This window comes from Triturus cristatus, chromosome 6, assembly GCF_964204655.1.
Source record: "Triturus cristatus chromosome 6, aTriCri1.1, whole genome shotgun sequence".
Lineage (NCBI taxonomy): Eukaryota > Metazoa > Chordata > Amphibia > Caudata > Salamandridae > Triturus > Triturus cristatus.
In genome coordinates, this window is record NC_140589.1 from 79,521,823 (window position 1) to 79,546,384 (window position 24,562).

Genomic DNA, 24,562 nt, shown 5'->3' on the forward strand with positions numbered 1-24,562 from the left:
AGCAGCTAGGAAGACCTAGGCTGATTACAATTAAATGTATTACTCAGGATATAACAGAGTAGTAGAGAGAGAGTAGTAGAGAGAGAGTAGTAGAGAGAGGTAGAGATGAAGATAGAGACAGACAGGCTCTGAAGATGAAACCACAACTCTGTCTCCGAGGGACATCTGTGTCACTGCCCTAGGGTAGCAGCTCTAAAAGAAAAGAGCGGAAGTGTAAGCATAGCGAGGCCAAAAAAGGGAGGGGCAGGGTTGCTTAATGGATCGGGGAGGAGATGGGGGGGGGGGGGCTATTCTTTTACTGATCACAACTGTGCCTTGGCTGTGGTTTAAATTACGCTACTCGGGAGTAAACACAAAAAAAAAGGGAGGAAGAGGGAGTAAAGACAACACAGACAACCAGAAGGGCGGGAGTAAAGACAACACGGAAAACGCGAGGGGTACAGGAGTTAAGACAACACAAACAACAGGAGGGGGCTGGAAGAAATTGAACAGGGACAATGAGAGGTGGGGGTCTGGAAAGGCAACACAAACTACCACAGGGAGAGGGCTGGAGCAAAGTGAACACGGATAACAGGAGGGAGCAAAGTAAATGGGGACAGATAGCGCAACAGAAAAGTTACAATGCAAGCTGAGGCATGATGCAATTTAGCTGTGACCCGTGAGCATGTTAAAGGTCCAGCCAGGTGGTGAAGTCAACAATCCAGTGACATCTCGCAAACGATTTTCTCTTAAAGCTCAGTGCGCCCCTCTGAAGCAAGGCGCCCTGCGCCGGGGCCCAGCTTGCACATGGCCAGACATGGCTCTTGTGTCACACTTGGCATGGGACCCTTGCCAGCTGTTGGGGGGTGCATTCCTGCACAGGCCGAGACCTAAAAATCCCCTTGAGGGTGAGGACAGAATGGAGACCCCGACCCGCTTAAAGCCCTAGGTGCAGGTAGTAAAAAGTGCAAGCAGCAGTTCTAAAATAAAAGAGCAGAAGTGAAAGCACAGCGAGGCCAAAAAAGGGAGGGGCAGGGCTGCTTAATGGATCTTGGAGGAGATGGGGGGGGGGGCTATTCTTTCACTGAGCATAACTGAAGAGCGAGAGTTATTTTCTGTAACCTTTATGAAGTGGTGGTGCTGCCTGCACACAGTATAATTGCACCTTTGCTGAGCGGCGCTCACAGAGCATTTAACATGCACGTGTGTTGGTAAAGTTTCGCAGCCCCTTACCTCTGTTGGCATCCTAGCGACTTCGAGCTGGGCTTGAGGGTAAAGGAGCTCGCGAGGCAACGGAGCACCTCTAAACCCACCAGAAAGACAGTGCTTCGCGTACACCTGTTTCCGTAAGCCGCCCGCGTCCTCCCACGGCACCGGGTGCTTTGGAGATTGAGTCTCTGCTACTGCCCCTTGTATGAGCACCAGTAGCTCCCCACCCGAGCCCCAGCACTAAAAAAAAAATAGCATCGCGGCACCGACGCTTTACTTTTAACGTTAAAAGTAAAGCGCGGGTGCCGCGACTATACCCAAAGTAAAGAAAAACAAGGGCCTGTCCAAGACTAGGTTCCAGATTTAGCGGAAAGCTGGGAGGACACAGACAACAAAAGAATCACTCCAGTAGCAGTTTATAGGACGCCGATCTCCCGATCCAGGATATCCTGGCCTGGTCATGAGCTCGGGCGGGTGGGCGAGCGCCTTTCATTTGCCGTCGGAAGATGAGTAACAAACAGGAAGGGCTTAACGACAACAATGGGTTAACTAGTATATTCGCTCGTTAATGACTGTCCCACTTTCTGATTCACACGCATCCTTTCCCTATCTGAACTGAAGCCTCTGGAGTCCGGTGTCCAGTACTGAGAACCCTATTCTCTGCCTCCGGAAGTGCACCGCCGCAGAGTGCACTTCCGCTGCAGGCGCATCTTCAGCCTGCCGTACTTGTAGTGCCTCAGTGTCATCCACGACTTCTGTTCTAAATCGCTTCCTTTTCAGTCTTAACTAGTCCCCATTCGCGTACGCAGATAACCATCGCCCCCGTGAGTATTCTCACACACACAGTCATGCAGTGGTGGTGAGTAATACAACAAAAATGCACCATGATTCATAGTTGCGCGTTCATTAGTCCGTACACCACATCTCTTCCGTGCGCTTAATTCTTGGCAGTAAAGGTGCGCCTACCTCGTCTTCAGCTGGAAAATTAGCAAGCCTTCAATAGCTTTTTTTTCCTGAAATCTGCATTTCTTTTGTATTGCCAAATAATTGTCGTCTTACTTGAAAAGGAATCTTAATGTCTCTTATTTTCACTATTTCACACGGCCCCCCCATACATGCAGCAATCAGAAGTACAGCATCGCACTGCTCTGGAGGTGGTTAAAAACAAGTCTGTAAGCGCTTGCCAGGCAGCCGCGGTCGACGTAGACTTTTCTCTTTTTCTGCCGTCACACTTGGACGGCCTGCTTTCCTTCTGAAGTAAAAGGTTTCTTATCTTTATGGGGCCATGTGTTTAGCCCCATAAAGATAAGAAACCTTTCACTTCAGAAGAAAAGCAGGCGAGGCCGTCCAAGTGGGACGGCAGAAAAAGCCAAAAGTAAACGTCACAGAATGCTCTTTCCCAATGGCTGGCCACCGCTTAGCATAAACGGTGACGCCAGCCAATGGAAAAGAGGGGCGGGGCTTAAAGCCCTGTACAGAAAAATACCCAAAACATTAAATCTCGCCAGCGAGACTGCGCATGTGCGCAGCCCACACCAGCTGAGACCTAAAAATGGGGGTGACCATGTCAAAAAGGGGCATGTTGCCTTCTTTGGAGTTGAGTGGCAGGAAGGGGCAGAACCCGACCTCGATTTCTTACATATTTCTTCTTGGACTTACCCAATGACAATGGTCGTGACTATGATCTGCCACAGAAACAGGACCTTCTTTTTCACTTCGACCGGTCCCGGCATGGAGTCTTTTGATGAGGCCTTGGAAAGTGTTCCGACACCAGGCACCGAAGTCATACCTCAAGGGCGATATCTCTTTGCAAAAGTCCCTAAAAGTCATGAACCCTAATTTTGGAGGTCTTATCCTTGTCTGGAGACGTCGAAAGGAAGCAAATAACATTAGCGAGCATGGGTGGCACTTATATGTGACTCCGCTTGTCACTTCCAGAGCAGAATGATGCCAGAGCATGCAGTAGTACTGCTTTAGAGTTTCAAGAACCAGTCTGGCGAATGGGAAACATTCAAAAGGTGAGGAATCTGTGGTTAGAAGTATTCATCAGAAGTAGGTATATTATGTATACACTTTTAGTAAAATCAAATAGGTCTTGGTTAATAAGGGCCTAAAAAGAATCCCTCGCTATAAATTATCCCCAAGTATTACAGTATTTTGTCGTTGCACAAAAACAAATGCACCCAAGGTGCCAACATAGCATGCTGTTAATTTGTTTGTTCCTAAAACTTTGGAATTATCCATGAGCTGATTGAGTGGGAGAAGTTGTGTTTGTTACAAACTGGTTTTGGCAACCAGTAAAGCCTAACATCCTTCTCCTTGCTACATATCTGTGTCAACACTTCTTACTACACCTCACTCGACTACACTGCCTCAAAGAGAAAGAAGATGTGTAGACTAGCAGTTCTGGGTGTCTGGCGATATAAAGGCACTCCAACTCCATGAAATGGAGCAGCTTAACATTACTAATTATAAAGAGAATGACTGACCCTGAAAGTGCAGAACCAATAAGTTGCAAGTGACTTCATTTAAAACCTATGTTAAAAAGTAACAAAATGGGATAACAATATAATATTCCTATCCTCTAGAACGTATAGTAGAACCTGATGACAAACATAGTAAAATTAACTGTAATGTTTTAGGCATATGAAAATGTGGTATCTGCACCATTTTCTAGTTGACTTTAAGAGGTGATAATTGAGAGAATACCAGATGTGGGGCATATTAGACAATACAGACATACATTATTTTAAAATCATTGAAATTGTAGCACAACCACAAAGCAATTTAGAATTATTAGGAATGTTATCTATTAAAAACAACATTAATTTTTCCCCACAAATTCCCTTATGGGGGTCTGTGTGGGAAGCCCAAATACAATATCAGTGATGGCTTTACTCGAGGGGCGTGGCCAGCGCCAGTAGAAGATGGCGGTTTATCCCTAACTCTCCCGAATCGCGGGAGGAAACGGCCGACATAGCGCGTTTCCGGGGCGACGCTCGGACCTCAAAGATCGAGCTTTCCTGGCGGAAATGAAGCTGCACACCTTGCTATAACTGAGGGAAGCGGCAGCAGCATGTAAGGGGCGTTTTTTCTTGTCAAGCACCTCTGAGCTATCTCGTCACAAGAGCGGCCGCCATTTTAACCCACATTCTGTGAGGAATTTTACTTCATATTGCTTATGGGGAGGCTTCTACATACTATGCCTATGTCTTGCACACCAGCTGACTGACAAATACTTAATATTAATTTATTGAAGCCCACAACTTCCCTCTGCCTGGTTTCTTGCATAATAATTGCGCTTTACCTGTAATAGTGAAATTCATTTCCTCATGCAGCTCGCTCTTATCGATGCTAAGAATGTTTCTACAGTCTTCAGGAAGCTCATAATTGACTTTCTTTTCCCGGCTCACAAGGGCTTTGCTGCCATCTACTGCCCAAGTGCCTCTGTGCGTCAGAGTTTAATTCTTCTTTTAAATTGAGACTGTTTCTTTTTCAAAGGCTTGCTTTTTGCTTTGTTAATCTTCCAGTTATTGGGGGGATATGGCTAAACGCCCAATGAATATGGCGGCGTTGGAATGTTGCCCCCCGAACCAGCGCGACGAGCTTGCGCTCACGGGCTGCTTGATATGTGGCTAGCCAGAGAAATGCTCCACTGAAACATCGTGCATCTTCAAGAAACTCCATTTGTCGCTTCTCAAGACAGCAAAACGCCGATTCTGTACGGTGTTAACACCTTCATGTGGAGTGTGTTTTCTCATTCAAATTTGCACCCATGGATGAACTTATGGATCTTATCTTCGATTTTTTTATGTCTTCAAGCATCTCTTTTTGTATAATGTTCGATTGGAGGGATACCTGTTGAGGGGAGACGTCTTACAGGGACACAACTGTGTTTCCTCTCATACATCTGTTATCTCTTTCTTCCTTTGCATGACCATGCTTGTTTTTGCCTCAACTCAGCTCTGCTTCGTCTTGTGGTGATTTTATTTTGTCATTCACGTTCACCTGCCTTCCTTGGATTCAGGTCCCTTGCATTTTCAGCATTGACCTACTGCTTTCCTTTTATTGACTCCCAGACCCCTCATGGGAAAACTTCGGAATTTAGAGCTGGCTGCTTCTTCTCAGTTGCCTGTGGACTCGGACTCAGATTCTCCTCCTCGGGACATGGTGGACGCCGCGACATCGAAGTCAGATTTAATACGAGGCGCCATCCCAAAAGCGCGCAACAAAGGGAAACTGCCGTCCTCTCTAGCTTCCTCTAAGCGCCTGAAGAAAGACCCACCATCCCCGGGGAGTAATTCCTCATCCGCTTCCATGGATCTCATTTTGGAAGAACTTCGAGCTTTCAAACCCTTTATGGAGGCAACCACAAAGAACATGCAGGCTATGCAGGAAAAATGGTCGACTCTAGAGTCACGTGTTCAAACTTTGGAAACCTCTACAGACTCTTTGCAATCCTCTTGTTCCCACATACCGTCAATGGAGGCGGAGATTCTTCTGCTCAAACGTCAGACAGAGGATTTGGAAAATAGAAATCGTAGGAACAACCTACGCCTTTATGGTCTTCCAGAACTTACAGAAGGGCCAAACCCCACCGTCTTCTTCCAATCCTTTCTTGCCAAGATTTTAGATGCTCCGGCCTTAACTTCCGTCAACATCCAAAGGGCTCATCGCCTTGGTCCAAAGGTCGCTAGTAAGCCTAGAGGCGTCATTATGCTTTTCCTACAATTCACTGACCTACTACAGGTCCTTTCAGCTGCCAAGCTCAAGAAGCAAATTGTGTGGGAAGGTCACCGCCTCTATCTTTCGCAAGATGTCTCCAAGGCCACTGCAGATCGTAGGAAGAAGTTCTTGGACATGCGACCTCAACTACGGGCCCTGAATGCTAGATATGGTTTACTACATCCTTGTCTCTTCAAGGTCACATATAAGGACAGAACAACCACATATGAAGACCCCGCAGCTTTGCAGGCGTTTCTCCAACGGCAACGCCCAGATGTTATGGATACTTCCAGACCTGGTTGACCGGTCCTACTATTTTTTCTTGGAATTTGTTGTGTTATGATTCTGTTGTCTTTTCATTATTGCTGATGTTGTGAATCCCCTATTGTCTCTTCTTCCAGCAGTCGTATCACTCTCATGTGTCTCCTTTGTAGTTCAATTGTAGTTTATTGTTTCTTGTTTCCCTGTGACGCGTCTTCCCCTTTATTTGTATATTTCTCTTTGTTTTTACAGATATCTTCTTCCTCCCTTCTACCCCGATGTGCTATGCTGTTTTCTATATGCTGCGTTCTTGGTCTCATGGTATTTGAGGTTCGATGTTTTGTTCTGGATGTCGTCGTCGCTGTCTCCTGGCGCCATCACCCCATTCTTGTTCTTGAGTTTTTCGTTCCGTAAGTATGTTTTTCAGTCGTTCGTTTCGAACATGTACTGTCTTTTTGTTGGTTTTTGTTTCTGTCCTTTCTCCTACATTTGATCTCTTACCATTTGCTTTTTCCTCTCTCCTTTCATTCTCTTTCCCCTCCCATTTCCCCTTTTTTTGCTCTTTCCTTACCTTTGATTCAGTATTATATTCTCAGTGGTTCCTTCCTTCCTTCCTTCCTTCTTTCCTTTCCTTTCCTTCCTCTTTGCTTTCTTTCCTTCTGCCCTCTCTCCTTCATCAATCTGTTACAATTCTCTCAGTTTTCTCTAGTTATTTTCTCTGTAATAATAAGCATGTTGCTATTAGCTGTTTTTCTTTGCTATTCCATTCCGTGTTACATCATGGAACGTTAAGGGTTTAATCAACCCCATTAAAAGGCAAAGGGTTTTATCACATTTAGCGAGACTTAAATCTGATGTTGCCCTCCTTCAGGAGACTCATCTCTCTGAAACGGAGGCTCTGAAACTCAAGCGTTATTGGGTGGGTCATGTTTTTTGCTCCCCCACAGTTTCTAAGAAAAATGGTGTTGTGATTTTATTACATAAAAAGTTGAAAGTTTCCTCAATTTCTCATGAATGTGATGTTGATGGTCGATGGGTTATTGTTACACTGCTCATAGATAATATTCCTATCACTCTTTTTAATGTGTATGCCCCAACTGGGATTGACAGGTTATTTTGGCCCTCTATTTCCACTAAGCTGTCCTCCTTTTCTGGAGATTATATACTTCTCGGGGGAGATTGTAACCAAATTGTTGATCCCTTCCTCGATCGTCATTCCAAGGTTAAATTTATCCCCTCTAGAATGCACTCTCAATTTGTCAACACCTTTCAAAATAATGCCTTGGTAGATATTTGGAGATTGTGTAATCCTGATCTTCGGGAGTACAGTTTTTACTCTCCTCCACATCAATCACAATCCCGCATTGATCATATTTTCCTTAGTAAATCCCTATCCCAGCACGCCATACGCTCTGATATTGGTTCCATCCTAATCTCGGACCATGCTCCGATTCATGTGGACCTTGACCTAATTCCTTTCTCCCCTCACTCTGGCAGATGGCGTTTCAATAATGCTTTGCTTTTGGAACCTACTTTCTGTTCTGATTTTACTACCTTTGCCACTGAATTTTTCCTTCTCAATCATACCCCTGACTCCTCTTTTGTTACTGTTTGGGATTCTTTTAAAGCAGCCTCTAGGGGTTTTATTATTAATTTTGTAGCCCGACAAAAGAGACTTCGAGAAGCCAAGTCCGAACGCATTTTAGCTAATATTAAGAATTTAGAGCTTGATTTTCACGCCTTTAATTCTGAGATTTCTCTTAAAAAGCTTATTGACGCGAAAATTTCCTTCAATAGGTTTACAACTAATGCCGCTTCTAACCTTTTGCTAAAATGTAATTCCAGGTATTATGGGGGTAAAAACAAAATGGGGAGACTTTTGGCCAATTACTTAAAGATAAAAAAGGAGCGTACAAAGATTGAGTCCATTAAGACTTCCACTGGGCACTCTTACTTTAAAGATAAGGACATTCTTTCTGAATTTGTTAAATTTTATGATAATCTTTACACCCCCGAGCACATCCCGGAGTCTACAGATCTTCTTTCATATTTTCACTCGCTTCCCTCTCCCCCGGCCTCTTCCGTTGATTTTGCTGCCCTAGAACAGGACATTTCGCTCTCTGAAATTTCCCATGCTATTTCTAAATTACGGCACGGTAAGTCTCCAGGCCCTGATGGGTTCACTATTGAATTCTATAGCCACTTTGCCTCTCTACTTCTCCCTAAACTGTTACTACTATTCCAATCCTTCCTTGCAGCGGGTTCTTCCAGCGGCTCTTTCCAACAGGCTCTAATCTGTTTAATCCCCAAAGAAGATAAGGATCATTCGTTGTGCAAAAATTACAGACCAATTTCCCTGGTCAATACGGATTACAAAATTTTGGCTAAAATTCTGGCATTGCGCATGGATCCCCTTTTACCCGACCTCATTGGCCCTGAACAATCAGGTTTTGTTAAGGGCCGTCTCTCTTCTGATAACTCCCGTGTTTTTCTTAATATACTTAGCAAGGCTCCCTCACTGTCACTTCCCTTCGCGGCTATATCTTTAGACGCGGAGAAAGCCTTTGACAGGATTGGATGGGATTTTATGTTTCAGACCTTACGCTGGATCGGCTTTTCTTCCAAATTCATCTCTATTATTTCTTTACTTTATTCTAATCCGCAGGCTTCCATTTTTGTCAATGGGTTGATCTCGGATTATTTCTCGCTGCACAGAGGAGTGCGACAAGGTTGTCCTCTATCCCCCCTACTTTTTGTTTTAGCCTTGGAACCCTTTCTTACCAAAATTCGTCTGGACAACAGTATTTCTGGTTTTAAATTTGGTTCGCGTCAGGTTAAACTCTCGGTCTATGCTGACGATATTCTTTTTTACTGCTCTGATCCTGTTTCCTCTATTCCCTCTTTTCTCCAGCAGGTGTCTTCCTTCTCCGCGGTTTCTGGTTATCGCCTAAATGCTGATAAATGTGAGATTTTACCTCTAAACCCTAGTTGTCAAAAACATCTTTTTTCCCAAACCGGTTTCTCATGGCAACCTTCTAAGATCAAATATTTGGGTGTTTGGTTTGCTCCTCTCTTGTCTGATATGCTCAAATTTAATTTTGATTATGTCTTCAAGAAAATGGACACAGCTATTCAACGTTGGCACCCGCTCTTTCTGTCCTGGTGGGGTCGGCTCAATTCTATAAAAATGATGTTATCCCCTCTTCTTCTCTATACCATTTCCATGCTTCCAGTGCACATTCCAGTTTCCTTCTTTAAACGGATTGATTCCTTGTTGCTGAAATTCTTATGGAATGGCAAGCGTTCTCGGATAGCTTTGGCTTCATTGCGCAAAGATAAGGCCCAGTCTGGTGTACGCTTTCCGGATTTTAGAGAATACCACCGAGCTTTCTCTTTGAAACAATCGACCCGTTGGTTCTCTTCCGATCTTCCGCTCTATCCGCCTGTCTGGCTAAGTATGGAATCTTCCTTCCTGTCCCCCTTTACTTTTCGCGAATTCTTATCCTTCACGTCTTCTTTAATTCGCTTTCGCACACCTATTATTTCTCATTCCCGTACTCTCCTTCTCCCTTACCTAATATCATCTTATCCCTCCCTTCTTTCTATTCACGAACAACCGATATGGCATAATTCTCTTTTTAAAATTCGTAATCGTACCATATTCTGGAAGACTTGGCATTCTAGAGGATTGTGTTGGATCTCTCAATTAATTTCCCAAGATATTCCTCTCTCATTCCAGGAACTTCAGTGATGGCTTTACTAAGTTAAGGTGTGAAATAAAGAAAAATATAGTTGGAAATAACTGTTAATTTAGTATTCATCAGACTAACACAAATGCCTAAGAAAGAAGGAAAAAATACCTGGTCGAATAATTGATAATCCCATGAGGAACTGGCAAAGTGTCAGCTGCTTACTAAGAATTTCCTGTATGTTCTCCTGGCCTTCTACAGAAAAGTCCTGCAGAAAACAGTGAAAATTATTGTAATTAAAATATAAATTTGATATGGATGTCACAAGAGATACAAAATATTGATACTTATAAAAACACATTTTAATTAATGCAATACTACAACATGTCACTCAAGATGTAAATACTGTGATGCTACGATGCTGCAGCACAAAGCTTGGAGTATAAATAAAAACCTAATAGAATTAGACCTGCTCTCCCCTCCTTCCTCTTCCGCATCCCCCCAACCAAAACCTTACCCCTTACCAAACAAAAAAACAGCAAAATTATCTTCCTACCTACCCTCCGCTCCTCTGTACTGATCATCTTGGAAATTATGGGGCAATTCCTGAATTATGGTGTCAATCCCTATGCTACTTAATCCCACAGCAAATCCTGCTTCACATAACTCTCATAGCCTAATACATAGAAAACATCTGATTGGGTAAGAGGGTGACATCCTGGAACTGTTTCCTAATGAGACAATGAGTCAAGCATATAGGAACACTAAAAAGGTACCACTCATAGTACAGCTCTAAATGATCCACTACAATTTTCACAAGGAGTCACTGCACATCCTATAGATTCACATCATTAGCCCAAAACATAAATAAAAAGTTCAAGTGTGTTGGCACTTACAATCAGTGTTAAGATGCCCATGTGTCAATGACTTCCAAAATAGGGCTTTTTCAAAATCTTCCTACCTTAAGTATTCATCTCCCTTTAACACACTGTTAACAATTGTTTTTTTTAAAAAAAGCTGCAATTTAAACCCATTTGTCGAGGTTTCTGCGTAGGGTTTTCAGTATTCAAATGCGCATGTCCATTATTATAGTGATGACAGGTTTTAGGGCATGCACCAGCACCATTGACCAAGCTTTTAGGCTAATGCTTCTTTATTGGAAGACGGTTATCATCGGCAAGGGTGCTTTATACCTTGCGTTCATTGACCTTAAAACCGCCTTCGATCTGGTCCCCCGCGACCGTCTGTGGTCGATTTTGGAGGAGTTGGGCATCCCTTCCTACATTCTGAAACTCCTCATCCGAATGCACGAAGAGAACTTTGCCTGCATTAGATGGGGGTCACAGGGCCAAAAAACAAATAAAATCCCAGTGAATAGAGGGGTTCGACAAGGGTGTGTCATGGCGCCAACACTTTTTACGCTATTTGTGAATGGCGTGGTCTCTTTTCTGCTTGAAGTCGAAGCGGACGTCCCCGCTCTGGCGGGTGATAAAGTTCCAGCACTTCTTTTCGCAGACGACACCTTGCTAATATCAAAAACTCAGTCGGGTTTACAGAAGCTGTTACAGCGCTTCTCTCTGTTCTGTGAGCGAAGAGGCCTCGTCATCAATACCGCCAAGACTAAACTCCTCTATTTCAATCCCTCAAAATATTCTGGTTCCATTCTGACCTTAGAAGGGAAACCACTTGAGCGTGTCAGAGAGTTTGACTATCTGGGAATCAGAATCTCCGACAGGCTCAGATGGCAGCCCCATATAGATAAAATGGCACTTAATCTTAAAAGAGTAACTGGTGCTTTGGGAAAGGAATTTCGGGCCTCCACCTCTAAACCTATTTCCCCAGTACTAAACATCTATGCTGCAAAGGCTGTGGGTAGCGCACTATATGGCGCCGAACTATGGGGCTACAGTTGTGTTGACTCACTGGTGACCAGCGAAAACAAGTTCTTTAGGGAACTTGTTTCACTTCCCAGGGGCACCCCGACTAAACCACTCTCTAGCGATTTTGGCAGGCGTTCAATTAGGGATTTAGCCACCCTCCGCCCTCTGTTATATTGGGCGCGGCTGTGGCGAACCCCTGAGCTCTCTAACTATGCTGAAGGGCTCAGGGAGGTTATGAACCTGCAAGGTGCCCATAAAATTGAGTGGCTTGGAGGAGCTTAGCGCGTGAACAAGATGGCCGCGTGAGCCTAGAGCTCCCGAGACCCTCGCTCCCTCCGGCATCTATCCTGTCGATTATCCTGTACTTGATGCCCGGACTATTGGAGGGGAGCTGCTGCTGAGTCGGGAGCTGCTGTCCGGGTCAAAATCGCCCACCGGAGACCGAAGTTCTACCGCCTGGAAGTTTGGGGCCTACTCCCCGTACGGTGCCCGGGACTCGCGTTGGCACAGTGCCCGTGCCCTAATTGAACAACAGCGGCCTGGTTGGGGAAGAGCCGGCGGAGGGGAGGTGATTTCACTTTCACTTTCGCTTTCGCCTTCCAGTCTCCAGGGCGCCCGGGACGGGGCGGGCGCGGCACCAGCCACTGGTTGCATGCCCATCTACCCAGTACGGGCCAGGAGATTGTCACTACGGCAGACTGCGATGTCGACCAGATCGGACGCCGACAAACAGAAGCCCAAGAACACCAGGCGGGGCACCTACACCCAGACTAATAACATGGACCGCTATGCCCATCAGAGGGGGTCCCCGGGCGGATTGGGCCCGACGTCGGAGGCCTCGAAGGATGCGGCATCCCCCTCCACAGAATTAACTTTACAGGACATCATGGGGGCCATCGAAGGGATGAAGTCCTCGATTGGGCAGCAATTCGAGACCCTGGCACAAAAAGTAGATGCCATATCGATTGATGTCAATCTGGTTCGGGCTGACCTCGGAAAAACTAATAAGCGGGTTCAGTCTTTAGACCTCAAGACTGCCGGCCTCCTGGGCGATGTCTCCGGCCTCCAGCAGGAAGTCCGTACCCTCCGGACAGCAAATGACCACTTTGCCCGCCGGCTGGAAGACTTCGAAGGCCGTGCAAGGCGCAACAACGTGCGCATCATTGGGGTCCCGGAAAATTCGGAGGAGCAGTCGGTGGACCTGTTCGTGGAGGACCTGGTGGCGAACCATCTGGCACCCAAAGGCCTTAGCAAGTTCTTTACCGTCGAACGGGCCCATAGAGTTCCGGGCGGGAGGCCCAAGGTGGGGGCCCCACCAAGGCCGATTGTCGCCCGGATCTTTAATTTCAGGGATCGAGATGCCATACTACAAGCGTCGCGGATGGCCGGCCCGCTGCCATTCCAGAATACTACTGTTAGCTTCTATCCGGACTTCACCCAGATGGTGCAAAAACAGCGGCAAGGCTTCATGGCGGTCAAGAGAAGGCTGCGTGAGATGGGACTAAAATACGCCATGCTTTTTCCGGCGAGGCTGCGGGTGGTGTTCGAAGAGCGAACTTTCTTTTTTGAGGCTCCCGACATGGTCGGAGACTGGCTGGACACTCTGCCCCAAGGGCGGCCTGGTGTGGAACGCTCGGGTGGCGCAGATGGTGCTGGTGACGAACATTGAACCTGGATTTAAATACCGTGACTCCGGTACCTCCGGGAGGCTGATGGACCGGGGGGTGGCGGGGGCAGTGGGGGAGCTTTTTCCTCCTCTGGGGTTCTTTCCGTAGACTAGTTTATAAGGGGCGACAGGCACACTGCAAGTTGGGGGGCACTTTAGAGCTTACGCAGGGGTGCAGGGTGGGGGGTGGTTGGGGTTTGTTGTTGGGGTTGTTATTGTTTTTCGTTTTGCAAGGCGTTAGGATGCAAGCTCCTGTGACTCGGGTCGGGTTCCGCATGGGTGGGTGTGGTCTCCTTACATGCTGGGATGGGGGGTAGGGGCCTTAAAATACTCAGTTGGAATGTGAATGGACTGGGGGATCGTATAAAACGTGGGATTGTTCTGCAATTTCTGAAGAGATGTGCCCCTGATATTGTCCTCTTGCAAGAGACGCACTTGATTGGTAACACGTGCCATGCACTCAATCGCAAAGGTTATAAATTTGTTGCGCATTCTGGGTTCACCTCGGGCTCCAGGGGGGCGGGAATACTGGTCAGGTCCTCTCTGCCATTCGAGGTTGACTCCACTACTGTAGACGACAGGGGGCGCTTCGCGGCAGTGGCGGGACGGTGGGAGGGCAGGACGCTGGTCCTGGTGTCGGTTTATGTCCCCCCTGCATTGCAGCCCTCTACCCTAGCGGACTTAGAGAGGACATTACTGGATCTCCCAGAGGGAGTGTTGGTGGTGGGTGGGGACTTTAACGCGGTCGGCTCAGGCCTGCTCGACAGGCACCCGCAGAGGATTTCGGGGGGGGCTCGGAAGTGGCTTTCTGATTTCATGGATACCCTAGGGTTGGTTGATTGCTGGAGAATGTTGCATCCCACACAGCGGCAGTACACTTTCCACTCAGGTGCGCATGGCAGTCTCTCCAGAATTGATTATGTCCTCACTCTGGCTGCACACGCTTCCCTTGTCTCTGAGGCCAGGCATATGGCACGAGGTATTTCTGATCATTCTCCGGTGTGGATCTGTATGGATGTTGCCAGAGGAGTGGGTGGTAGGGTGGCCCCAATTAACCCGTGGCATCTTAGAGACCCTGTTACTCGTAGGGAGCTACTTAAGGCGATCGACCGTTATTTTCAGGAAAACCTCGGGTCGGTCACGTCGCCGGTGTCCTTGTGGGAAGCATTTAAAACCGTGATTAGGGGTGAGGCCCTCTCCTTGATTACAGCGGCCAAGCGTCGGAGAGACGCGGAGGTCGCCCAGCTTGAGGCGGAGATCGCAGATCTAGAGCTGGCCCTGGAAGGGGAGGTCACGGAGGAGGCGCTGCACAAATTGAGCCTTAAGCAATCGGAATACAGGGCCCTCGTGACTGACGCAGCCAAGGCTCAGAGTAGGGAACAGCGGGGCCGTCTGTACGACGTAGGTGACAAGGCCGGGAAATTGATCGCGTGGCTAGATAAGAAGGAGAGGGTCAATCGAGTGGTCCCGGACCTAGTGACGGAGGATGGCGTCACGATCACGGAGCCGGATGGCATAGTTCAGTGCTTTGCGGACTACTTCCACACTGTCTACACATCCGTGTCGGACAGGCCAGTGGAGGATTCATGTGCACTCCTGCGCGATCTCGCCCTGCCCTGTCTCTCCGACGTGGACAGGGACGATCTTGATGGCGACATCACGGTCGATGAGATTGCGGGGGCGATCCGTTCTTTGCGTCCGGGCAAGGCCTCGGGTCCGAATGGTCTGCCCATTGAGCTCTATAAACTCCAGCCGGACAAGATCGCTCCGCACTTACGAGCCATGTTTGTGGAGGCGCGGGCGACGGGTTGTCTCCCGCTTGACCAGCGTCTGGCAACGATTGTGGTCATCCATAAAGATGGCAAGCCTAGAAACAGGTGCAGTTCGTACAGGCCGATCTCGCTCCTTAATGCTGAGCCGAAGATCCTTGCTAAAATCCTCGCAAATCGGCTAGTCAGGGTGGTCGGTGACCTGATCCACCCCGACCAATCTGGATTCATCCCACATCGTAATACTGCGTTGAATCTCCGGCGTATTCATGGGGTGATCGCACGGGTCGAGACGATGCGGGAACCGGCCGTGGTGGCTGCACTCGACGCAACGATGGCATTCGACACGGTTGAGTGGGCTTATTTGTGGGCCGCGCTCGCGAAGTTCGGCTTCGGGCCCGGATTTGTGGGCTGGGTGAGGCTCTTATACGAAGGACCTCTCGCCAAAGTTGCGGTTAACGGGAGGGCCTCCAGCCCCTTCGACTTGGGAAGAGGTACCAGGCAGGGTTGTCCCCTCTCGCCGCTGTTGTTCGCTCTCGCCCTTGAGCCGCTAGCGGCATGGATACGGTGGCACCCAGACGTGAGGGGGATTCGCTGGTCCCCCGACCACGAAGACCGCATTTCCCTCTATGCCGACGACATTCTGCTCTATCTTACCTCACCCCGGAAGTCCCTTATAGTTGTCTGCGACATCTTGACTTCCTTCGGGAGGAACTCGGGGCTCACCATCAACTGGGGCAAGTCATATCTGTATGCCCTGTGTGGAGACGCTCCGATTCCCCCGCGGAATTGCCCGATCCAGATCGCCCGGGAGGGGTTTCTGTATCTTGGGATCTATATTTCAGCCGACCCCACGGTACGGTATGAGCGAAACCTGCTCCCTCCGCTGGCGCGCCTGCGGCGGGACGTGACAGGCTGGAGGCGGCTGCCGCTTTCCCTCCTCGGTCGTGCGGCGTTATTTAAAATGATGTCGCTTCCCCGCTTCCTCTATGCCCTGCAGAACACCCAGGAGCTGGTTCCGGCCAGTTACTTTCGGGAGGTCGAGAGTCTACAGCGTTCGCTGCTGTGGGACGGCCGCCCGCGTATAGCGATAGCAAAATTAACTCTCCCTTGGTACGACGGGGGTATCGCGCTCCCCGACATCCGGAGATACTATTGGGCCTCCCAACTGAGCGCGATCAATCACGGAGTCTATGGTCCTGCGCTTAGCCCTGGCTTTGCTATGGACCGGTGGCTGCTGCGGGGTGGTGGCTACCATAGAGCACTTTATTCAAGGGCCCCGGCTGGGTCCCTCACGGGGCCGATCGGGGTGGCGGTGCACGTGTGGAAGGCGGTCACGAACTCCCTGGGGTGGAAGGATAGACTCACACTGGCCACTCCGTTGTTTGACTCGGACATGCTGGGGAAACTCTGGCATTCTAAGGGTTTCGACAAATGGGACCTGATTGGTATCTCCAGGGTGGGGGACATGCTGGCCAAGGGGCGGATTAAGTCATTTACGGAACTGCAGACGGAATACGCGCTAGAGGGCACGGAATACTTCCGGTACGCGCAGGTACGCCATGCTCTGCGGTCTGAAGGTGCCCGAATCCTCCCCGTTGGAGGACCGGATCCTAGACGGCCATGTGCCGGAGAGCACAATCTCCCTCATATACAAAAAGCTGGTGAACGTCCGTACCGATCTCCTCCTGGGGGTGCGGGACCAGTGGACTAGAGACGGTCTTGAGCTGGACGATGAGGACTGGCAGTACGCTGTCTCCTCCCCGAAAGAGGTTGCCATCCCCGCCAGGTTGCGGCTGGTCCAGCTTAAGATACTTCACAGAGTCTACGTCACTGGCCCCCGGTTGGTCCACATGGGTTTCTCCGAGGATGGGCTGTGTAAGAGGGGCTGCGGGATGGTGGGCACCTTTCTGCACATTATATGGGAGTGTGGTGTGATTGCGGAATTGTGGAAGCAGATTCACGTTGTGATGCAGGAGGTCACGGGTATTGTTTTGCACTCAGAGGCGCGGCGCTGTCTCCTGAACGTGTGGGGCCCTGCTGACTACGATGCGGCGCAGACTCAATGGGTGACCCTTGGTAATATGGTGGCTAAGCGGGATATTGCACGATTGTGGGGATCCCCTAGCCCGCCCACCCTGGCTGCATGGAAGGATAACATGGACTGGTGCATGTTTCGGGAGAAAACTGTGTATTGTGCACGGGGGAGGCCCAAGAAATGGCATAAGGTGTGGGGGGGCTGGAACCAGTATAGGGGGTACATCTGCCTGCCTCCGGCCACTGACCCACCAGAGGAGCACCTTTCCCCCTAGCCCCACTTCCGACTTGAGATTTACTGGTTACATCCGATAGAAAGTTAGTGCCTCTGCCTCTCCCTCCCCTCCGCACTTGAGGATTGCTCTGATGTTGGATATGGGGCCGCCTCACCGGTGGGACCTGACGCGAACGCATGATGCATATTGCCTTGCTTGTTATGTTTTATTTAAAAAACTGAAACCTTCTTTCCTCTCCTGATTGAACGCTACAACAGACTGCATATGTTGACAGACGAGCTGCCGAACCTCCGGGTTGTCGGCTGAATAGCTGTGTATCTGAAATATCCGAATAAAGGTTTTTAAAAAAAAAAAAAAAAAAAAAAAAAAAATTGAGTGGCTTGCAAACACAAAAAAACTCCTGATTGCAACCGGCCTTACAACTGATTGGTCAGTGGGGGAACCATTATCGAAGACCGAGGTTAATCGAGCCTATTGGGCATGGGTGGATGCCTCGGAACAAAGAGATCCCAACATTGGAAGGCTCACAGAGGCTTTTTATCAACACAAGTCAACTATCCTCTTAGAGCCATACCTTGACTTTATTACTAAACCCAGAGACAGGTCACTTTTTATCCAGTTTAGGTTCGGGGCGCTCCCATTACGCAACCATACTAGTAAGTGGAAACCCCCCCACAAGACCCTCCCTGACTGTCCATTCTGTCCTGGTGTCATTGAAAGCGTCTCCCACTTCTTCTTTGCATGCCCAGCCTATCCATCACCCAGGACAAAATGGCTTAAACCTGTCTGTTTACTATTAGGAACAAGGGATCACATTGTCGCTATGCGAATCCTTAAAACCACCACTAATACCACCCTAGTTTGTGGAGTGGCCAAATTCCTAGGTTGGGCATGGCTAATCAGGCAAAAATCTAGCAGTTTTAATTAAAACTTTTTATAATATTGTTTTTAATCCCCAAAGCTGCGAAATTTAATACATTTTTAGATATTTATTGTACATTTCAAATTGGATTTTTTACGACATGTTTTAAAAATAATGAATTTGTAATTGTTTTTATGTGCTTTGTGCTTTTATGACATCACGTGTCGAAATAAAGCTTTGTTGATTGATTGATTGACTTATACCTTTCACACTTTTACATTCTGCTCGTTTTCCATTTCCCCACATTAGTGGACAGTCCACCCGCTACATTTTCAGTTATACGATATTCGGTCCTTTTTTCATTTTTACCACCTGGACCATCCCGGATCCCGATACACTTCCGGGTCATCCGGATTCAGGTCTAGCGCTCTAGTTCATTTTTTGTGCCTCCGCCCCTCCTCCTCGCATTTAATGACGGGGGCATGGCAACATTTGCTCCTTTCGCATCCGGAAAGACCAAAGGAACGTCCCCTCGTACTGCTTCTGCAGGTAAGTGCAAGCATAGAATCACGACCTAAGACTAATATTAGGCGTGTTTCCCTCTTTGGTTAATTTTCCCTTTCTCCTCTTTTTGACCCGACAGTTTTCCTTGTAGACGGTTGTACACGCCCGTCTTCGACTGCTCCTGATATTTATGGGAGCCTCGTCAACTTTATTTATGCCACTACTGGCCGCTCTCCTACGTCAATTACCCATTTTCGAACCGGGTTGGAATTATCACCGGTTCACCGGTGAATGTCGACCCCCCTTTTTTTCCCTTTTTTGGTCCCCTCTTACGAGGTCCTTACTTCTGTTGTACACCGTGCATTTTTCCCTATTGACACTTATTTCCTGTCATATCCTCCCACAGATCCCGCATATTTTGACACTTTTCAGATATTTTTTAACTCTTCTGCCTTAGCCATTTCAATGGATTAATTTCTCCAACCTTATGCTATGCTCCTTTTTACTTTGTCTTCTTATTTCTATCTTCTACAGCAGTTTTTCCTTTCTCTTTAAACGTTCTTTAACTTTCGCATAGGCCTCCTTTTTTTCGCTTGGAAATATTTTGCAAATGTCAGCCTTTTCTGTTATGTTGATGAACCTCATGTATTCTTGGCACGAAGATCTTTACCATTGTTACAAGTAACTTCATTATTGTTTTCGAGTGCATGACTAATTAATTTTTTCGAGAGAATGCTGCTCATTTCTTTTCATTTTGCTATTTTATTAGTCATGCTAAGGAATTTCTTAAGTTTTTGGTCCAAACGATTTTCTCCTTTATTTACAGGAAACTATTCAGTGTTTCATGAGAATAAGTGTTCTTCTTCACAATGATCTGCTCGAGTTGCAATTTTGGCCAATTTATTGATTTTCCCCAAATATGTCTGTTTTGATGTTTTGGTCTTTGTGCCTGCATTCATTAGAGTTGCAACGTGTGCCTGCACTCACTCACCTACCACTCACGTTTCGCCGTTCTTATGGATTCGTGTCAATACACGCAATGTATACATTTTTTTCCAATAATTTTACTGTTATTTATGCTTAGACAACTTTTCCGTCCTTTTTCCTCATCCCACTCTCTCATTTTTTCCTCTCTTTTTTTCCTTTTATCCAGTTTTCTTTACTATAATGGAAATAATAATGTTTTTCCCACTTCACTATTGGTCTTTTTCTTCCAGTTGTGTGAAGTCACATAATTTTGCTCTTTCCACATTACTTATAAGGTTTTTCCACTCACCTGGAGGTGTTTTTTTCACGCCACTTTTCCTTGCCGCTATTTATTGTGAAAATATATCATTTTGAAAATTGTACTGTACCATGTTTTGCTTTGTTATCCCCAGCACTGAAGAGTCACGGGTGACTACCCGCTTGACGAAACACGTGTCGGCTGGTTTCTTCTTGGTGTTTTCCTCTTGAAGGAGGTCCATATTATATAAAACGGATAAATCAACTATTGTTTGTCGACCCGGTCTTCAATTTTTGCTCAAACACGAAATAATTATTGTTGATATACATTGTTTTGAACCATTTTACCTAACGTGTGTACGGGACATTTGTTTAAACACATTTGTCACCTAGTGTAGGGTGGCATCCCACCACTATTTGAAATAGAGAATAGAGAACATACCCCATCTGCCATTAAAAAGTGCACTCCTTTGCGATCTGTGTTGTCCAATACAAAGTTACGGAATGCAGAGATGTTTTCAGGACGAGTGATGTCTCCATCGCCATCTACGCCGCCCTCACCTGCCAAGAGAAGAGCTAGGCATTAGCTTCCTAATGCACACTCCATGAGACAATATTAACCAGCTCTAAAAAAAGCTGCCTTACATATGAAAGCTAAATTTTGTTTTCCTCTGGTGGCAAACTTGGTCAAAACTCAACCATTAGTAATCGGACAATAGCAATGTCTTACCAGCATGTGTAGGCAGTATACAAGATGTCATCCAACAGATACTGTGGTCAAGCAATACTGGTAGCTTGGCTCACCTTATCCCTAGAAGAAAGTGACTTTGTATTCTCAGCTCGAACTTGAGGGCTCTTCCAGAACCTAACCTATAAAGGTCCATCTAAACTTCCTAAAAGATCTGATGTAAAACAGCATGATTCCACTGAGAAGGCAACATTCAGAATGAAATAAGACAAAATGTGAAAGTCTCCCTGAAATAGATTACAGCTTTTATGTAAAAGGGTGCCTGTAACTCACTATCACAATGATTTGAATTCTAAGCATAGAATGTCTTCAATTTAAAAATAATTAATATCACAGGAAGCCATGGGATCAAAAAGTAAACACCTAAATGCATGGTGCATCATTAAAATTTCCAACAAGAAGGACACCTCATGTTCTGTCAACATGAATGGCAGACTATCTAAAGCAGAAAAAACATTTTTTTTAAATGATCAGTGGTTGCAGATACATGATTATTATATTTTTAAATCAGGTGTAATTTTTCATACCAGCTGGCACTATTAATATATTCCAAAGCAAAATCCACATGTTTCCAAGAGCAGATACTCGAGTCATAGAAGGATACCAAAATTAAACTGCTGCAGCCCAAATTGTATGTATGTATGTATGTATGTATGTATGTGCGGTCTTATATAGCGCTCAAATTACCCTTGGGCATCTCGGCGCTTGCATTGGGAACCCGTCCTGGTTTTTCCCTGTGAGATAACCCGTACTGGGCATCCCCAAGGTGAAAGCCAGGCATCCCGCCGCGGGGGGCCGTTGTGGAGATTAAGCAAGCTTGTTGCCCAGAGCTGCATAGTGTGAACTCGTGCTTAGAGTAGGCACCGAAGCGAGAATTATCGAGTCCGTGGACAATTGGGCTCCAGACCCTGCCGCGTCGGGAATCGAACCCTGGTACCGGGTCAGACCTCTGCTTCAGGGTATGCCTCCTCTAACCAGTGAGCTACACTTCTCCACTTTGTCAATCAGTTGTGAATCACATGAATGGGAGGCAAGGTGTACACTATTTTTACATCTAAGTCGAGTAAGGCAGATTTCCAAACAAGATCCTGAGCTTGGATGGTACTCTGAGATTATTCCTAAATTATATTCAGTAGGAGAAAACAAATATTTTCCATAGTTTTGAATATGTTACTAGAGTGTTGGCTATCCCTTCCCTCCTTCATAACTGCGTTAGAAGCTGCTTAAGAAGTTGTGGAGCAGGAACTGTTCCTAAATGGAGGCTTTTCTTTAGAAGTTAAGAATACTAGCCTTCAATGTAATCCTCTAGGTAGGCAAAGCCGTTTGCTGCCCCATAAGGAGTGTCCACATAATCTTTCTCTGACGTTCTGCTCTCCTTCCTTCCTAGGAGAAGGTGAGGCAAGACATTGCCTCTCATTTCTCAGTCAAATAGTTTGCAGAAGACTATCCAAAGGAAGCATCTTTTAAGATGAAAGATTCAGGAAAAAAATGAATTATAAAATCATGATCAATAGCCCACATAGCTGACTGCGCAATACTAAGATGGGCACATTTTTTTTTTCTTCTTCAGAGTTTTATATAGTGCGAACTTGACCCGGTATTAGGTATCAGAACGCTTTACATAGCACCAGTTAGTTACATGAGGACACAATCATTTTTGTTAGGCACGGGGAGATTAAGTGATTTTTCCCAGAATCACAGGATGCTCAGCGTCATTGCTGAGACTTGAGCCGGTTCCCCAGATTCAAGGTCGACCGCTGTTGTAATCTGTAAGCCATGTACAGTACTCTTTAGAACCCTGCCCATGTCATGGAATGGAGTGATGCATGCGTGTCATGAATCATCCATTCCAGAGCTGGGACGATGGCTGATCGGTTGGTGCTGTTGTACTACCTTCGTTTTGATCCTGAATAAATCATCTCTTCTCAACTATGAAAGGATCTAGCTCATCATTACACTGGCGACGAGTAGACTTTACCTGATTAGGGACAGGCAACGCTTACAGCACCAATTCCCCTGCTTGAATTTCATCGGTTCGCGACGTCTACACTTTGGACTCAAGACTCTCGCAGATGCCTGCTATTGTGAGATTGGACTATGCCACACCGTTGATTCCTTACTCTCGAGCTGCTTTCCATGAGCTTCCCTGCTCTGCGCTGTTGAAGTTCTTTCTGCGCGCTCCCTTCCTGACCGCAAGTATTGGAACGCACGTCTCCACGTTGCCACATCATCCCAGCGGCCATCTTGTTGTCAGTTACCCTGACAACACGGAAGAAACTACGGCAATTTTTATTTTTTCAAGTAACTTTATGTAAAAGTTGACTACAGCGTGTTAAACGAACAGTACAAGGGAGAGGTCTTCATGGACTCGTATAAAACACGATCTTGGCATATTGAGATTTTTGGCAGTTCTCTTATGTCATTTACATTTAACATTCTCAAAAGTGATTTCCTTTCTTTTTATGCGCCCAGAAACTGGGTTTCACCATAAATTGAACTAGAATGTTAGGACTTTCACTAGTTACCCATTCATTTCTATCATCACACATTTACAAAGAAAATTTAGATCACAATGGCTTCAACAACGAGCATGTCACAACCGCCTGCCTTTTTATCAGAAAAAGGTGATCCAATTCTCCCTTGGAAAAGGTCGAGAAATCTTTTTGACTCTTATATTGTTGCTATAGGTGGAGAGAAGTTTTCGGCATTTAGAAAACAAGCCACCCTCCTCCACAATTTAGGTATTGAAGGAAGAAATATATACGATAGCATGGATCCTATCCCAATTGGTAATGGTGATGGTTCCCCAGCTGATGTGTACGAGTCTATGACCATGCTAGAAAAGTATTTTGGTCCCCGCATCAACGTGGTCCTTGAGAGACATAAGTTCTTTACCAGAACTCAGGATCCTTTTGAACGTGTAGGGAGCTATGTTGCTTCCTTGAAGACTCTTGCACGCACTTGCGAATTTGGCGATCTCTCTGACTCACTGGTTAGAGATCAGTTAGTAAGGTGCACTAACAGTGTTCGTGTTCAAGAGAAACTGTTGTCAAAGAATCCTTCCCTAGTTGAAGCGATGGCCATCGTGGAAGGGATGGAGAACACTTCCACATGGGTGAAGGAGATCAGGAAGAATAGAGAAGATAAGAGTGAGAAGGAGTAGTTTCTTACCTGTAACTCCAGTTCTGTAGTAGGGGTATCTCTGTTATAGTCATAATCTATGAATAGTCCCGCCCATGTGCGGGGACCCCGGAGCAATCAAAATATCTCTTAAGCTGTCCTGCATTTGCAAGCCTGCAAAGACACTTAAGAGACAGACAAAATAATACAGCCTAATAACAATATGGCTGCACTGGCCAGCACTTCCTCTGAAGTGAAGACAAAAGCCAAAATAAAGTTTAAATGTTATTTTTATTCACATCTGACATGTTCCTTTATTGTATCACACTCCCTTCACCAAAATCCCTTTAAACAATAGAGAGGAAGGGGTGGACAGACAAGCCCTATAGGCTGTCATTATTGGTCTGCTAAAAGGATACCGTGCCTTTAAGGAACTCTCCAGAGACCCCCGGTATCCCAGGATGCACAGCCAAAGCAAGTTACTTTCAGTTCTTTTTGAAGGTGTATAACAACAGGCCTGATACTGTCAGTTTACTCCACCGGGGAGGAGGGAGGGTCGCGTATGACTATAACAGAGATACCCCTACTACAGAACTGGAGTTACAGGTAAGAAACTACTCCTTCTGTAGTAGGGGATCTCTGTGTATAGTCAT

The 24,562-nt window shown here is 46.5% G+C and overlaps 1 protein-coding gene across 3 annotated transcripts in view; it reads right to left on the reverse strand.

The window, feature by feature from the left end:
* LOC146813789 (cap-specific mRNA (nucleoside-2'-O-)-methyltransferase 1-like) overlaps window positions 1–24,562 on the reverse strand; it is a 944,292-nt gene that overhangs the window by 619,483 nt on the left and 300,247 nt on the right. For all 3 annotated transcript variants that reach the window (XM_085610252.1, XM_085610251.1, XM_085610253.1), the window contains 2 exons: window positions 20,484–20,602; window positions 10,035–10,131 (listed from right to left, as the gene is read on the reverse strand). In XM_085610252.1, the coding sequence (XP_085466378.1) occupies window positions 10,035–10,131; window positions 20,484–20,602 (216 nt within the window). The remainder of the gene's footprint in view (window positions 1–10,034; window positions 10,132–20,483; window positions 20,603–24,562) is intronic.